General features: G+C 37.7%; 1 protein-coding gene and 1 pseudogene across 1 annotated transcript in view; both read right to left on the bottom strand.

Moving 5' to 3' along the window:
• The window catches only part of DPY19L4 (dpy-19 like 4), a 58918-nt gene that overhangs the window by 21963 nt on the left and 20815 nt on the right, over nucleotides 1-16140 (bottom strand). The window contains exons 7-8 of the mRNA XM_065895528.1: nucleotides 8441-8564; nucleotides 2293-2427 (exon numbers count right to left, since the gene is read on the bottom strand). Coding sequence (XP_065751600.1) covers nucleotides 2293-2427; nucleotides 8441-8564 — 259 coding nt within the window. The remainder of the gene's footprint in view (nucleotides 1-2292; nucleotides 2428-8440; nucleotides 8565-16140) is intronic.
• Nucleotides 5558-5939, bottom strand: LOC136137178 (large ribosomal subunit protein eL22 pseudogene; annotated as a pseudogene).

The following is a 16140-nucleotide window of genomic DNA, read 5'->3' as shown; positions in this document are numbered from 1 at the left end:
AACTCTCCGCAAAGTAAAAAGCTTTGAAACCATGGATGTCTAAATCAGACTGGAAGAACCTTCTTTAATCCCAGGCTCTGACTTAATTTCACTTGGTTTGTCTTGTCCATCTATGCAACATCAAGCTGCATAAATCAAAAATCATAACCATTAGCAGCAGTTCCCAAAACCTATCCGGTGAAAATATACTCCCATGAAATGTAGCACCAGAGAAAAGTATTTTGCACTTGGTTCATTTAACAGTGACAATAAGAAAGTTAAATTCAACTTCCTAATAGAAGATCTCCCAGGAAAGTTATGTCTTACTATATTTCTTTTCTAAAATTCAATAGTATAATAATTTAATCTACCATAAAATAAATTCCTTTTAGAAAGGGGAGAACTAAGACAAAATATAGACACTAGTTGGGGGGAAGGGAGAGGAATCAAAAGGCAGAGTGTTAAAAGTTAAAAAAAAAAAAACCAACCAAAAAACCAAAAGAAAAAAAATCCCTAAAAGGCCAGAGCCATTTTTTAAAAAGATACCCCACTGTCAGGAGGCTGAAGCAATGACAAGAGAGGGCATTATGGGATCTTCTGGGTGCTGGTAATGTTCTATTTTTTCATTTTGGCTGCTGGTTCTCTTAGCTCCAAACCTATCCCTCTATCCAGGCCTCGTAATGCTGCGGCCGGCTTCTTCAGTCTACATTTCTGCTTTTTCATTTGGCTCCCTATTAATCTCTGCCAATCCATGCTAGCGAGAGATAATAAGAGTTAGAGGAGAGAGCAGGGGCGTGTTCCTTACTGCAGTCTGCAGTTCCTGGGAGGATCACCTCAGCAATGCTTCTTCACTCCAACAGAGTTAATTCCTTCCTGTTAAGGCAGCTGGATGCAGCTGCAGTTTCCCTAACACTTGAAGAATGAGCTGTATCACATCTTCTTACCCCAGAGATGGCAGAATCAGCTGGCCAGAGTACCATTCTCAGAAGTCTGGGTCCCATTTCCACAGAGCCCTTCTCCCCAGTTCAGAGATACCAGCAAAGCTGAGCAGTGGCCCTTCCTCAGAAGTCTGTTTCAGCTCCACAGGGTTCCCTCTTCTAAGCTTCTACATTTTAATAATTCCAAATTCTTCCTTTCAGCCCTCAGCTCTAGGAGTGGTAGCTGCTTCCTGAAGTTGCTACCTCTATAATACTTTCAGGTACTTATTACCTTTTCATTTAACAAGTTAACAACTTTATACTTGGTTAATGATTGTTTATATTAAATTCTCTCTATTGAAATAACCTAAATGTTGGTACTCATCAGAATTCTGGACCATCTGAAGAAAAGGAAGAGAAGAGCGAGAAGATTCCCAAATTTCTGGCTTAGACAACATATTAAATACTTAATACATGTTTATAAATAAAGAAAAAAAGATAAGAGAGGGCAAAAGAGAAAAAGACAAAGAAACAAAGGAACAAAATATTTATGGGAACCTTTACTGCTGACTGAAGTATAAATTGATATAACCATTCTGGGGAAAGGCTTGGTATCTTTAGTTAGATTGAATATGTACACATCCTTTGACTTGTAATTCCACTATATATTCTAGAAAAATCTTGCACTTCTGTGCCAGGTGACATGTATAAAAACGTTATAGCAGCACTGGTCATATGAACAATAAACTGGAAAAAACCTGAAATGTTCATCAGCAATAGAATACATCAGTAAATAAAAATGAATGAAATATAGCTCTGTACATCATCAGGGATGAATCTCAGAAGCAAATCAGGCAAAAGTAAACAATACATTATTTGACAACAATAGTTTGAGGAATACACAGATGGGTGGTAAAAAAAACATAAAGAAAAAGAAGGAAAGGATTAACAAAATTCAGGACAGTTAGCCTCTGATGGGGAGGGAACAGGATGTGACTGAGAAAAAAGGGCTTCTAGTGTTCATATACTCCATATCTTGGCCTGGGTGTTCAAATACTCATATTTTTTCTATACATTGTATATACAGCATGCATATACTCTTTTGTACATTCCTGTATTTCACCTTTTTCTTTTTTAAAAGAAACAGAAAGGGAAGATGGAGAAATGGCTAGAAATAGAGAAGACGCACAGGGGTGACTCTGGTTAAGCAGACCATGTTTAAGGGAATTTCAAAGTGCTTCTAAAAGGACTAGGGGAGAATGACTTTAGCAACCTTTTGAGTAGAAGTATAAATCAGAGCCTATTAAAACATTTCAAATTAAGCTTAAAAGCTAAATACAACCCTATAAAGACATTTATTCTCTAGATTTAAAATCATAATTTTGAAATGCCATACCTTTTCACTTTGCTCCAGTGAAAAACTATCTAGCAAGAAGAGAGATATTGCTTGAAGAAACAAGAGATAGTGGCTGTACTCCCACATCATCATAAATGTGTAAGTTGAAGCACTCATCAACAAGTAGCAAAACCTCTAGGGAAAACAAAGAAAGAAACTAAATATCAACAGCTTCATTACTATAAAAATCTATGAGGTTGTTACCTCAAATATTGCAGCTCTGTTACTGGTTCCACTTTAAGGCTATACAATTTTTGAAACTTTGTTTTTAAATCACATAATTATTAAATCCTTACATAAACAATAAGATCTTAAATCAAGCACTCTAGAGAGAAATCAACCACTTGCCCTTCAATGTTCAACATTATACTGAGAACTTCAGGAAGACAAAGAAAAAAAGAAAATTCAGTACAATTTTCTTTCACCCCAAAAGAGATAAAGGAATAAATATTTTTAAATGGTGGCTTTTACTAGACTTGACTGCTCGGCTTTAGTTACAGTGGAAGTAACTCCTTTCACTCTATAATATTTTCACTTCCCTGGTGCTTCATATTTTCCTAAGAGCTTCCATGTGATTAGTCTTATTTATGTCTCAGCCCATTCCACACCCCATGGAAAAAAGTCCATTTCTTTTTTCATTTCCTTTCAGCACAGTGTGGCCTTACCTTTTCCCAAAGTTCATACTGTCAACCATATAAAACTCTCAGCTGTTTTCATCTGCTAAAGTGCTAAACACAAGGATTTCACTGCCCTTGCCTGAAATATGCCTAGCTAAAACCTATTCTGTCCTTCCAAATGTCATCTCCCAAGTGATCCCTTAGTGAGAAACCAAGTCAGCATATTTCTAGCAACAGTCTCAACTTCTTCTAGGGACCTACCTTTTTATTCCTAATTCCTCCATCAGCCATAGTGTCAAAAGAATTGGTTCTGATAAGAACAATGAAAGGACAGTAAGAGTCAAGTCAAGAAACCCAAGATAAGAACTGTGTTCTCTAAAACTAAATCTTTCAGACTCAGCTGACTATACTCAATGATAAATTCCAGAGTCAGAGATACCTCAGACCATGAGCAGATGTAAGAATTTTTCAGCATCCTGAATAAGCTTAAGACCAGATAACAAACTGAAAGAGATGGAAAAATTCCACTAGTTGATCACATATCAAGGGCAAGGCCCAGAAGGGCTCAGCACTAATAGAATACATAAGCTTCTGCTCCATCTATCACCATAGCTGTAAGAGAAAGTGTTCTGGAAATCTTCTCATGTGGAACAACAGAACTGTAATAACCAGGCCTAAAACCATTATCCTCAGAAAAGCCAGCTCCAGAAATCAGTGAAGGGTCAGATCTAGATTCAGCTTAAGTAACCTACTGGCCACTTAGAGATTACTTTGGGGATGCTAGCGAAAAGCTACAGTATAATGAAACAAACTGCCCATTCCAAAGGTTTATTCTCAAACTACTCTAAGAACACGCAGTGAAAATATGATAGAGGGAATTCCCTGGCGGTCAAGTGGTTAGGACTCGGCGCTTTCACTGGCGCTTTCACCAGGCTGGACCCCTGGTCAGGGAACTAAGATCCCGCATGCCGTGCGGTGCCGCCAAATTTAAAATAATAATAATAATAGGAACACATGTCAAACACAATCTGGAGAATGATCTAAGTTTCTCCTTTCTCTGGACATTTTCAAAAATCTATGCACTCTTGTCTACCCCTTACCTTTCTCACTTCATTTTCAACTATGCCTTTATTGTCAGCTTTTTTATATACATTATTTAAGTAACATTAAATGGGTTTTGGTAATCAACCACAGATATCTCTGGATGGCTCCAGGTAACTGCACAAAAGATCTGAGCTTGGATATCCTGATGCAACTGGGACCATGAGATCTAGTCTCAAGAGTGGAAAGCAAAGTACAAAATATATGATTAAAATATCCATGTTCCTATACTACTACTCAGTAACAAAAAGGAGCAAATTACTGGTACATGCAACATCACTTGGATAGATGTTTATGGCATTAGGCTTTATGAAAAAAGTCAATCTTGAAGGATAACATACTACAGAATTCCATTTACATAACCTTTCAAAGTGAAAAAATTACAGTGACAGAGAACAAATCTATGGTTGCCAGAGGTTAGGGCTGAGGGAAAGATATGACTATTAAGTGGTAACATAAGTGACGTATAGTGTGTGTGTATATATACATACACATCTTGATTATGGTAATGGTTACTTGCAACTACACATGATAAAAATTCATACAATTATACACCCTTCCCCCAGAAAAGGAATGCATGTAAAAAAGTTATAATAAAAAATACATATATATATTTAGTTTTAATTAGTTCACATGAAGTTGCAAAAACAGTACAAAGAATTCCCATGGGACTTCCCTGGTGGTGTGGTAGTTAAGAATCCACCTGCCAATGCAGGAGACACAAGTTCAATCCCTGGTCTGGGAAGATCCCACATGCCATGAAGCAACTAAGCCCATGTGCCACAACTACTGAGCCTGCGCTCTAGAGCCCGTGAGCCACAACTACTGAGCCGGCGTGCCACAACTACTGAAGCCCGCACGCCTTGAGCCCGTGCTCCATAACAAGAGAAGCCACCGCAATGAGAAGCCGGCACACCGCAATCAAGAGTAGCCCCCTCTCGCCTCAACTAGAGAAAGCCTGTGCACAGCAACAAAGACCCAACACAGCCAAAAAAAAGAATTCCCATGGACTGCCTCACCCAGCTTCCCTCAATGACAATATCTTACACGACCATTATATACTGTCAAAACCAGGAAATTGGGCTTCCCTGGTGGCGCAGTGGTTGAGAGTCTGCCTGCCGATGCAGGGGACACGGGTTCGGCCCCGGTCTGGGAAGAGCCCATATGCCGCGGAGCGGCTGGGCCCGTGAGCCATGGCCGCTGAGCCTGCGCGTCTGGAGCCTGCGCGTCCGGAGCCTGTGCTCCGCAACGGGAGAGGTCACAACAGTGAGAGGCCCGCGTACCGCACAAAAAAAAAAAAAAAACAAAACAAAACAGTAAATTGTCACTGATACAATACTATTAATTCAGGTACAAACCTTCTTTAGATTTCAACACACACACACATACACACACACACACACACACAAAGGCATGTGTGTATAGGGTAAGTTCAAGGGGAAGCAAACAATTGAAGGATTGGACAGTTTTGCTTTTTATATAGATATATTTTTTGGTTCCTAAGTTTTATTCAAGAACTCATACAAAATATACCAGATAATTGAGCTTTATTCCTTGTCTTCCTCCTCTTCTTCATCTTGATTAATCTGGAAGTAACGCAATTCATAACTTTCTTTGTTGTTAGCAACTACGCATAACCAATCACAGATTATTCTTCTTCAAATATTTTTTGGTGAGATATTTCAAATACCTTTTGGAAAAAGGTACCTCAGAAGTTACAGTAATCTTGCTTTTGCTTCTTTCAATTGTTACAACACCTCCACCAAGATTCCTAGCTTTACCATTCACTTTCTCCCCTGAAGGAACTACTCAAAGTTGGCAGCATCCGTGACTTCATCTTCTACAGAATGGGTATAGTCAAGAGTAAACTTTAGGACCTACTTCTTTTCTTTGTCCACCCTGTGCCATGAGATTTTTAATGGGCACCATGGCAACAGCATAGGCAGAAAGAGCAGTTTTGCTTTTTAAAAAATTGAGTTTTAAGCTGAAGGGTTAAGAATACAGTAAACTTGTTTTTTTTTTACTACCATGTTTTATAGAATCCTTAATATTGCTACCCCTTTAATATTTTCATAGATATTTTGCTCTTGCTGTGTACTCTTGAATAACAGATGAGTGGTTAGTTATAAATAACCAAATAACTGATAAGGACAATTTTCCTCCTTTACCTTAATATGAAGAGAAGAAAAAAGAGAAAGAGGAAGGGAGGGAAGAAGGGAGAATATTATGGGATACTTTCAAAATAGAGAAAAATAATTGTGGTTAAATAAAAAAGGAGAAACAAAATGTAAACTAAAATAGGAGTATAAGCTATTCTTGGATCCCTTCAAAAAGCACCAGGTCCTTGGTAAACAACAGTAAACTGAATGGAAATATACTTTTCACTGTATATCTATCCATTTGCAATGACTGAATTTTTTTTTTACCACCTGTACAATGTAGATGCATTACTTTTTTAAAAATTTATTTATATATATATTTTTGGCTACATTGGGTCTCCGTTGTTGCACACAGGCTTTTTCTCTAGTTGCAGCGAGCAGGGGCTACTCTTTGTTGTGCTGCACAGGCTTCTCATTGTGGATGCTTCTCTTGTTGTGGAGCACGGGCTCTAGGTGTGCAGGCTCCAGTAGTTGTGGTGCGTGGGCTCAGTAGTTGTGGTGCATGGGCTTAGTTGCTCCGCGGCATGTGGGATCTTCCCAGACCAGGGATCAAACCCATGTCTCCTGCATTGGCAGGCGGATTCTTAACCACTGCACCACCAGGGAATCCCCCGTATTAATTTTTTTTTTTTTTTTGCGGTACACGGGCCTCTCACTGTCGTGGCCTCTCCCGTTGCGGAGCACAGGCTCCGGATGCGCAGGCTCAGCAGCCATGGCTCACGGGCCTAGCAGCTCTGCAGCATGTGGGATCTTCCCGGACCGGGGCACGAACCCGTGTCCCCTGCATCGGCAGGCGGACCCTCAACCACTGCGCCACCAGGGAAGCCCCCCTGTATTACTTTTTTAATTAAAAAAAGTTAGAATTTAAAAAACTACTAGAAAGAATACATAACATGGCAATAAAAATAAGTTATTCAGAAAAATATAAAATATAGTATAGAAGGGAAAAAATAAGTTTACATTTCATTCTACCTTTTCCAAAACTCCTTTTAAAATAAATAAGAAAAAAAAAATAAATAAATAAATAAGAATAATAGTTTTATTAAAAAGATATTTGAAAAGGAATTCCCTGGCAGTCCAGTGGTTAGAACTCCACGCTTCCACTGCAGGGGGCACGGGTTCGATCCCTGGTCGGGGAACTGAGATCCCACGTGCTGGGCGGTATGGCCAAAAGTAAAATAAAAGAGCTTGTGCTCCGCAACAGGAGAGGCTGCTACGGGAGAGGCCACAACGGTGAGAGGTCCGCGAACCACAAAAAAACAAAACAAAACAAAAAACTGAAGAACTATTCTTTCCTAAGAGACAGCTACACAATCTTACAGGAAAACACTCAAATACTCCCTATTATAGAAAATATTCTTTCTCAGAAAGCTGTTTATACAAAACCAACAAAAGGAAAATTACAAATCTGAAATGTGTTCTTATTATTTTAGATAAGAAAGGAAATACTAGTGTTATAAAAAATGAAATAAAGTTTGCTATGCTCAGGACATCTGACATCACTGAAAGGAAGAAAGAACATTTTTCAGAGATTTCAAAAAGGAACCAAAAGTAAATACAATTTCCTGGCCAACCAGGTCCCTACAGTCCCTTTTTCTAGCCAGGAATTCTTAACCTAAGACAGGCAGACAGACTGTCAAAGGACTGCTACATTTAAGTGAATTTCAGTGTAATTGGTTGCCTTTTATAATCACATTTATTTTATTTTATGCATTTAAAATCATTATTCTGATACAGAGTCTCTAAGCTTCACTTGACTGCTGAAAGGGCCTATGGCAACAACAACAACAGCACAGCACTAAGAATCTAAACTATCCAGGATAGTCTCCTGAAGCTCACTAGCTTACCTACACCTCAGTCACAGAAAACATACGGGCAAACAAAATATGCAGTGCTACCATTGTTGTCCCTTGTAGTCACTCTTTATATCTTCATTAATATTCTTCAACTTGTGATGATTAAAGGCCATCAATGTTCCAGAAGTGAGAGAAACGGTAAAATAACGAGACAGATTAATTTTCAAAATAAGATATTCTTCATATATTTGTCAAGTAACTGCACTAAAACAATATAACATCTCCTTTCTCATAAATATAATTGACTGTCAATCAGATTACAGAATAACAGTTATAACAAGACTACCTAACTATATCCTTTACGGTGTAGTTCAGGTTTCACTGAATATAATTTAACTCTTAATATGAATAGCTTTAAAATAATGTACCACATTTGCAATACATCAGAATTGTGACAAATAAATTTGTATCTTACCTCTCCATAAGAATTTAAGTTGCTTTTTAAATAGCCTGTAAGTGCAGCAACTTGGCATGCAAAATATGGTAGTGCCCAGTTTTCTCTTAAAGGAATGGAGTATTCAATTCTTGTCGTATCTACCCTAAAATAAACCACAGATGAACAGCAAAATAGCAAGACATTATATTTGTGTAACACTATACTTTTCAAGGCACTTTCACACACTGTTTTTCTCCGTATCCTGTGAGGTAGGCATGGACAAAGCCACCATTACCTATACAGCATCTTTGAACAAATTAATAGTGTTTCACCCTTACCTTACCTCCCACCCAGGAAGACTTAGTGCTGCTGTGTCTGCTTGATGAATAGATGGGCCTCTGTGAGAAGGTGAAAAAGGCATCCCTGCTCTGGGCAGATACAGCCTCATGCTACAACACACAGCTTGCAGCAGAGTACACTGGAGTTCAGCCCCCCACCCTCCCTAGCCTTAACAAGATGGCTATCCCTCTCTAGAGCACAATGTGCACTACATAACTAGCAGGCCTGGCAGATCCACAGTTCTTATACTAATCCTTATATAAAAGGAATATGAAGTTCAGAGAGGTGATGACTTAATGAAGTCATATAGCTAGTAGGTGACACAACTAGGATTACAATGCATAGCTTCTGATATCTAGTTTAATACTTTTTTCAATCAGCAGGTTACCCAGAATTAACATTACAGTAGTCCTTTATGTGATAGATCCGGAGAGCTTTGAAAATCTCCAGAATCAAACACAATGTCTTTGCAGGCTCCTCCTAAGTTTCTCCTCTATCAGTTTTCATTGAAAGCCTGTTGTCTCCCATGCATATCCTCACACCACAATGGACTCCCTTCCCAACAATAATTAAATCTGGATCTCATAAACCCAATGGCTATTTCCCACACAAAAAACAAAGGTGCTATTGCTTAAAAAACTTCATGAAAATTGCTGCATAATTCTCCTAATGGAGACAAACATTCTTGCGTGTAATTTAGTTCAGTCAAATTGTGGTACAGGGAATTCCCTGGTGGTCCCGTGGTTTGGGACTCCATGCTTTCATTGCCGAGGGTGAGGGTTCAATCCCTGGCTGGGGAACTAGAATCCCACAAGCCACGTGGCATGGCCAAAAAAATTAAATAAATTAAAAAAAAGTTTTTAAATGTGATATAGCCATACAATAGGATACTACTCAGCAATAAAAAGAAATGAACTATTGATACACCCAACATATATGAATCTCAAAATAATTATGCTGAGTGGAGGAAAATAAAAAACCGAAAAAGTATATGCTATATGACTCCATTTATATAAAATTCTAGAAAATGAAAACTAATTTATAGTGACAGAAAGCAGATCACTGGTTTCCTGATCTTTCCTGATTTTCTACAGCAGTAGAGGTGGGGTAAGAAGAGGAAAAAGGGAGAGATTACCAAGGAGCACAATGAAACTTTTGGGTATGATAATGTGTATTATACTGATTTTGTTGATGGTTTCACAAGGGTGTCTAAATGTCTAAAATTATCAACTTCTACATTTTAAATATGTACAAGTTTATTCTATGCCAATTACATCTCAATAAAACTTCTAAAAAGTATTAGAAAATAACCTGTGTTCTATGAATGTATATGTAATTGAATATATATACATGAATTAAAAACATGAAGATCAAATGAAATAAAAGCTGGAAAAAACTTAGTACAGTGTCCAGAACCTAGTAAACAGTATTAGATCTTATCTCTTTTATAACTCTGTAATGAACTATTTTTACTTAACAATATATTATGAGCACCTTTCCATAGTATATATGTCAATATACTTCAAGAATATTGAATGGTCATGGCACATAACTGTACAGGTTTATCATAATCTAACCAGTTCCTAATGTTATACACTTACATTGTTTCTGGCTTTATCTATTAAAAACGTGTTTTAAAAACAGGAACCAGGGCTTCCCTGGTGGCTCAGTGGTTGAGAGTCCACCTGCCGATGCAGGGGACACGGGTTCGTGCCCCGGTCCAGGAAGATCCCACATGCCGCGGAGGGGCTAGGCCCGTGAGCCATGGCCGCTGAGCCTGCGCGTCTGGAGCCTGCGCATCTGGAGCCTGTGCTCCGCAACAGGAGAGGCCACAACAGTGAGAGGCCCGGGTACCGCAAAAACAACAACAACAACAAAAAAAACCAGGAACCAATGATTTTGTATAGTGATCATTGGTTTCACTGTTAACTTTTAATTCTTTAATCCAATTGGAATTTATTTTACTATGTGTGCAATAAGTATTTCTTTTCCAGATTTGATTGCTGCAATACCATTTAGTGAACATCATGTATTCTAAAGGCCACCTACTTTCATGCAATATTATTTATGAAAAATTGTTGTGAAAGTTAGCTTTCTAAAAGACAAAACAAGATATTCACATGTCGTAAGTCAGGAAGTACGAAGGAGAAGATGTCTATTCTCAAGTCAGGACTCTGCCAACCACTCTATCAGCCTAGAATTGGGAAGGTGAACCTAGCAATCCTCATTCCAAAGACTCACTCACTACCCCTACCCAACACACAGCTTAGTGCAGTGAAACCTGTAAAACTCTGCATCAGAAGCACTGTCTGGAGAAGGGATGAAGGAAACCTCTAGTCATTGCAGCAAAAACTGAGTAGGGTCTCTGCCAGTTATTCTCTACACGTGAACACGCATCCTCACGGCCAGTCCTGAACACTTGTGCTACTCTTGCTCTTCCCCACACCATCCATGCCTGGTGGTAGTGAGAACCAGAAGGCTAATAGTGGAATGTGACAAAATCCAATGAGACTCACTTTTTCTCCCCAGCAGCAGAGTCTAGCAGAGAGCAGCACAAACCAGCAATTCAAATAACAACTACTTTTATCAATTTCATCTATGGATGCATTCCCAGAGATCAGCTAACTCTGAGTTTTTGTGTTTTCCTTTTAAACACATCATAGTATAAACATAACCGGAATCACTTGGACGACCACTTTGTAACCCACTACTGCCAAAAAGATTTCAGGACTTCCATGTTTGTGTTAACAATCCAGTTGGTAACACAGCACTACTTCAATTAGCTTAGGCTAATCAGAAAAAAAATACTAAATGATGTATTGCCAAGTAAAAACAGAATGATGTACTGATCACTGTGCTAAAAGAAACAAAAAGAGATTTCATAATGGACTGAACAGAGCAACATGATGAGAAATGAGTCATCTCACGGTACCTAACTGGGTAGGTTTGTCATACACAGAGAGGAGAAATTTGGTGTTAGCAAAATATAATTTTTCACATTAAAGTTTTTAGTTAATATCTTACTGGTTTGTTACTTCATTAGTAAATTGGTTTCAATACATAAGGAGCTTAAAAACATAGTTTAATGCTTTATATTTAAGTAGCATTATCATTCAAATTATTTAAATCAACACACGGAATCCATGATTATTAAGTTTTAAATATATATAACTGAAGTTTGAGAAACATTGATTTAGATTAGATGTGAAAAACAGCCTGGCATGTCAATCCAGTGTATAATGTGTGAAAGCTGAAAAACACCTATGCAATATCAGTATAACTTTTAATGGCTATATGTTCCCTTGCATTGACATATTACAATTTACCTAACCATTCCCTTAAATTTAGGTTGTTTTCTAATTTTTCATATTATTACAAATAATACTATAATAAATAAATTGAAGCAGTGAACTCTTTCCTTCTTTTTTGAATTACTTCCTTAGAATACAATGAAATTCCTGGGAAAAACTGGCATCTAAAATTGAAAAACTTTATACTTCCACAAGCATCCAGAGTATACCAATATCATTATTATAGACCCAGCACCATGTGTTACCATTATTTTTTGTTAACTCTGGGACATGTGCATTCCTTGCATCTTACCCTTTTATGAATCACCGATGTGCACAGTTACCCTTTTTAGGCCAAAGATTAAACTTAGTATAGACTTTTAATCAGATATATTTTCTTCGCTCTTCAAATATAAACATGTGTCCACTGTAAGTGATTCTCAGGGATATATTTGTAGACGAAAAGATCAGTGGGGACCAAGAGCAATTTCTATATTGTTTATACATGAAGACTGGACTCAGGTTAGCCCATTTTGGTGATAGTCTGATCACAGGGAGTCATCTGCCTCTGATTTCCCCCCACTACTATATGCACAGTGCTATTTCCTGAAATTTTCTTGAATTTTCTAATATACCTACATCCTTTAGTTTGAACAAACAGGAGCTATTTTATAATCCTGCTTCCTACTCCTAATATTAAGGAATGAGTATCACAAAACGTCACTAAGAACACAAATAATAATCATAATATAATGGAATGACTAATATCTTTTTGCACTTTTCTAGGCAATCATATATAAACCAAAGCTGATAAATAAAAAAGACAGCATACTCTTTCATGGCATTCAAATATATTTTGCAGTATAAAATATATACCAATATGGGACTTCCTTAAGGTCCAGTGGTTAAGACTCAGTGCTTCCACTGCAGGGGGCACGGCTTCAATCCCTGGTGGGCAACTAAGATCCCACATGCCGCACAACCAAAAAAAAAGAAAAAAAAAGGAAAATATATACCAATAACCAATAAAAAATAAACAATGCAAAACAAACACATAAAGAAAAAGCTACTTGCTTAAATGTTTCAATTGCTAAAAGATACACTTTAACAGAATATATCAGATTAATATTTCCACCTAACTCCTGCTCCAGCTACCCAGGATATATTGTATCATTAAACAAGGCAAGTTAATAAGGCAACTGAATTATAATTAAATAAGGCAATTTCCTTACAATTCTCACTAAGATCTTTAAAATAATTTATTTGACAGGGAGTCTTATTATTCTTTAATTGCTGTTATTTTTACATGATAAAGTTGCCTAGTCTTTCTCTTTGAACTTCTGATGAAGAAAGATCTAGGGATTAAATGAAATGAATATTAAAGTTCATTGTAGGTGACAGCCAGCCTCCAAGATGGTTCATAACGGTCCCTGCCTCCTGGTATTAACACCCTGTGTAGCCACTTCCCATGTTGTGCCACGATTAGTCTGCATGACCAACAGAATATGGCAGAGTGATGTCCTATCATTTCTGATATTAGGTTATTAAAGATAGCTGGCTTCCACTATGACACATTCACTCCAGTCTCTCTTGGATCATTCACTCTAAAGGAAGCCAGCAACCAAGCTGTGAGCAGCCCTCTGCAGAGGTCCATGTGATGAGAAACTAAGGCCTTCTAGGCCAACAGCCAGCAAGGAACTGAGGCTTCTTGCAAAAGTCACATGAAGTGAACTAAGTAAAAATGATCCAGGCCAGTCAAGCCTTCAGATGACTGTAGCCCCAACCAACTACTGACTCAACCTCATAAGAAACCCTTAGCTAGAAGCACACAGATAAGCCACTCTGGATTCCTGACCCTCAGAAATTGTGAGAGATGTTTGTTGTTTTAAGCTATTAAGTTTTGGATTGATCTGTTATACATCAATAACTAATGCATCACATAGTCAAGAAAGCAATCCTTTTAGAAGGTCTCTATTTTAAATAATGCTGTATACGAAACACACTTTCACTCTACAAAGCAAGAAATTTCTAGACCTAGTCTATTAGCACTGAAATAAATTCTGTGAGTGTGCTATTAAATTTCTAACAATGAATCCTAATGAAATTTTAGAAGAGTACATGGCAACTTATAATATTCTCTAACGGGCATTTTCTGACTTAACAAGAAGTCATCTATACCCCTGGCATCCACACCAGATTCTCTAATACTACTTTATACTAAAAGGAATCAAAGCTCCAGAGAGAAAAGGCTAATTGCAAATCTTTCATTGGAATACACAAGGTGAGCCTGCTCTTCCTGTTGAGCCAGAAAACAAGACACTTTCAAAGATTAATGAAGATGTGTCAAAAGAACTCGGGAGCCAGTCTGAAAGCACTCCTATCGACCAATGCTGTAAAAATTTAAGCAAGAAAAAGAATAATGATGGTAATGTATTTTAGCCCTATTGAATCAATGAAAATCTCTAAGTACAGAAAGATGCTTAAAAAGGAGAACACCAGAAAATGCTTTTTATCACTGTGTGAAACAGCTATTAAAACAATCTCTTACAAAGAAATTGGTAATTAAAGTGAAATTAAGCATTTGTCCTAACTTTCTAATAATAACTGAATTTAAAGGTAACCAAAGAACCTGGTTAATAAAGAAAGATTCTACTTTTGAAGAATGAAGCTAATGAAAATAGAAAACCCTAATTTTATAAACCCTAAATTAGGCAAAGGCTGTCAACTAGAGTTACAACCCTTGGGTATATTGTTAATGGTGAAAAGGACGTTCATTTGATGCCCCAGAACACCGCACAGATTGTTTTATAGTCATAAGAGGAAAACATAATTATTCAATGGAGAGATCAGACTGTCATCCTTTAAACCAGCAATTTCAGCTTCACTAGGGTTAGGCCAACTAAATACCCTGTAACTTGTAAAGTCACAGAACATGAAAACTACATCATCGACAATATATTCTAACCAAAATTGTTTATCTTGAATCCATCAAGCCTTTAGAGGTATCTTCCAGATTACATAAACACAGAAGACAGAGAGAATAGTTAAATAACACCACAGGGAAGCAATAGGAGAAATCCAGAAGTTGGGACATTCTGTAGGACGACTGACTTGGTCCCTTCAACAAGCCAACTGTCATTAAAAAAAGGGGACTGGGCTTCCCTGGTGGCGCAGTGGTTGAGAGTCCGCCTGCCGATGCAGGGGACATGGGTTCGTGCCCTGGACCGGGAAGATCCCACATGCCGCTGAGCGGCTAGGCCCGTGAGCCATGGCCGTCGAGCCTGCGCGTCCAGAGCCTGTGCTCCACAACGGGAGAGGCCACAACAGTGAGAGGCCCACTTACCGCAAAAAAAAAAAAAAAGGGACTATGTTAGATTTAAAGAGAGTTAAGGAACGTTAACAACCAGATGCAATACGTAGTCCTGGATTAAATACTGGTTTGGATAAATCAGCTATAGAGTGTATTTTGGGGTCAACACAAGATATTCTAATATGGGCTGGGTATTAGAAAAGATAAAAAAGTTACTGAAATAGAAAGGCAGAGGCTTCTAAATAAGGAAAGCAGCATATAAAACAGTAATGTGCAATATATCTCATCTTGGTTAAAAAATATAAACATATATATACATACATAACCACAAATACATACATGTATACACCCACATATTCACAATAGAAAAAGGTCCAAAAGAATATGCACCAAGATATAAACAATACTGAGTGATTTCCAGGTGGTGGGAATGTGAACTTACTATTTTATTTTTGCTGGTTTCAAGTTTTTTATGATGTACATGTGTTGCTTTTATAATAATAAAGTTTGGTTCATCCCTGTACTCCCTTTATGAGTTAAGAAGAAATATACTGATAACTCATAAAGCTGGACAGCCATACTTGAAAACTTCTAAGGAATATTTTTTAAATCGTTTACTTCAAACTGTTGCCAGCATGTGATCCTAACCAAAGCCCAGTAAGAGATACAGCCCTAAATCTGAAACTCAGTGTCTTTGAAGTACCATATTTTTCATTTGGCAGCTGCCAAAAGAAAATGTGTAACAGAAGAAAGGTCTCATTTTCTAAAATTTAATCACGTTAAGTGTTATGAGGACAAAG

Source organism: Phocoena phocoena, chromosome 17, assembly GCF_963924675.1.
Source record: "Phocoena phocoena chromosome 17, mPhoPho1.1, whole genome shotgun sequence".
Classification (NCBI taxonomy): domain Eukaryota; kingdom Metazoa; phylum Chordata; class Mammalia; order Artiodactyla; family Phocoenidae; genus Phocoena; species Phocoena phocoena.
The sequence above is the reverse complement of the archived record's forward strand: the minus strand, read 5'-3'. Positions and strand labels throughout refer to the sequence as shown.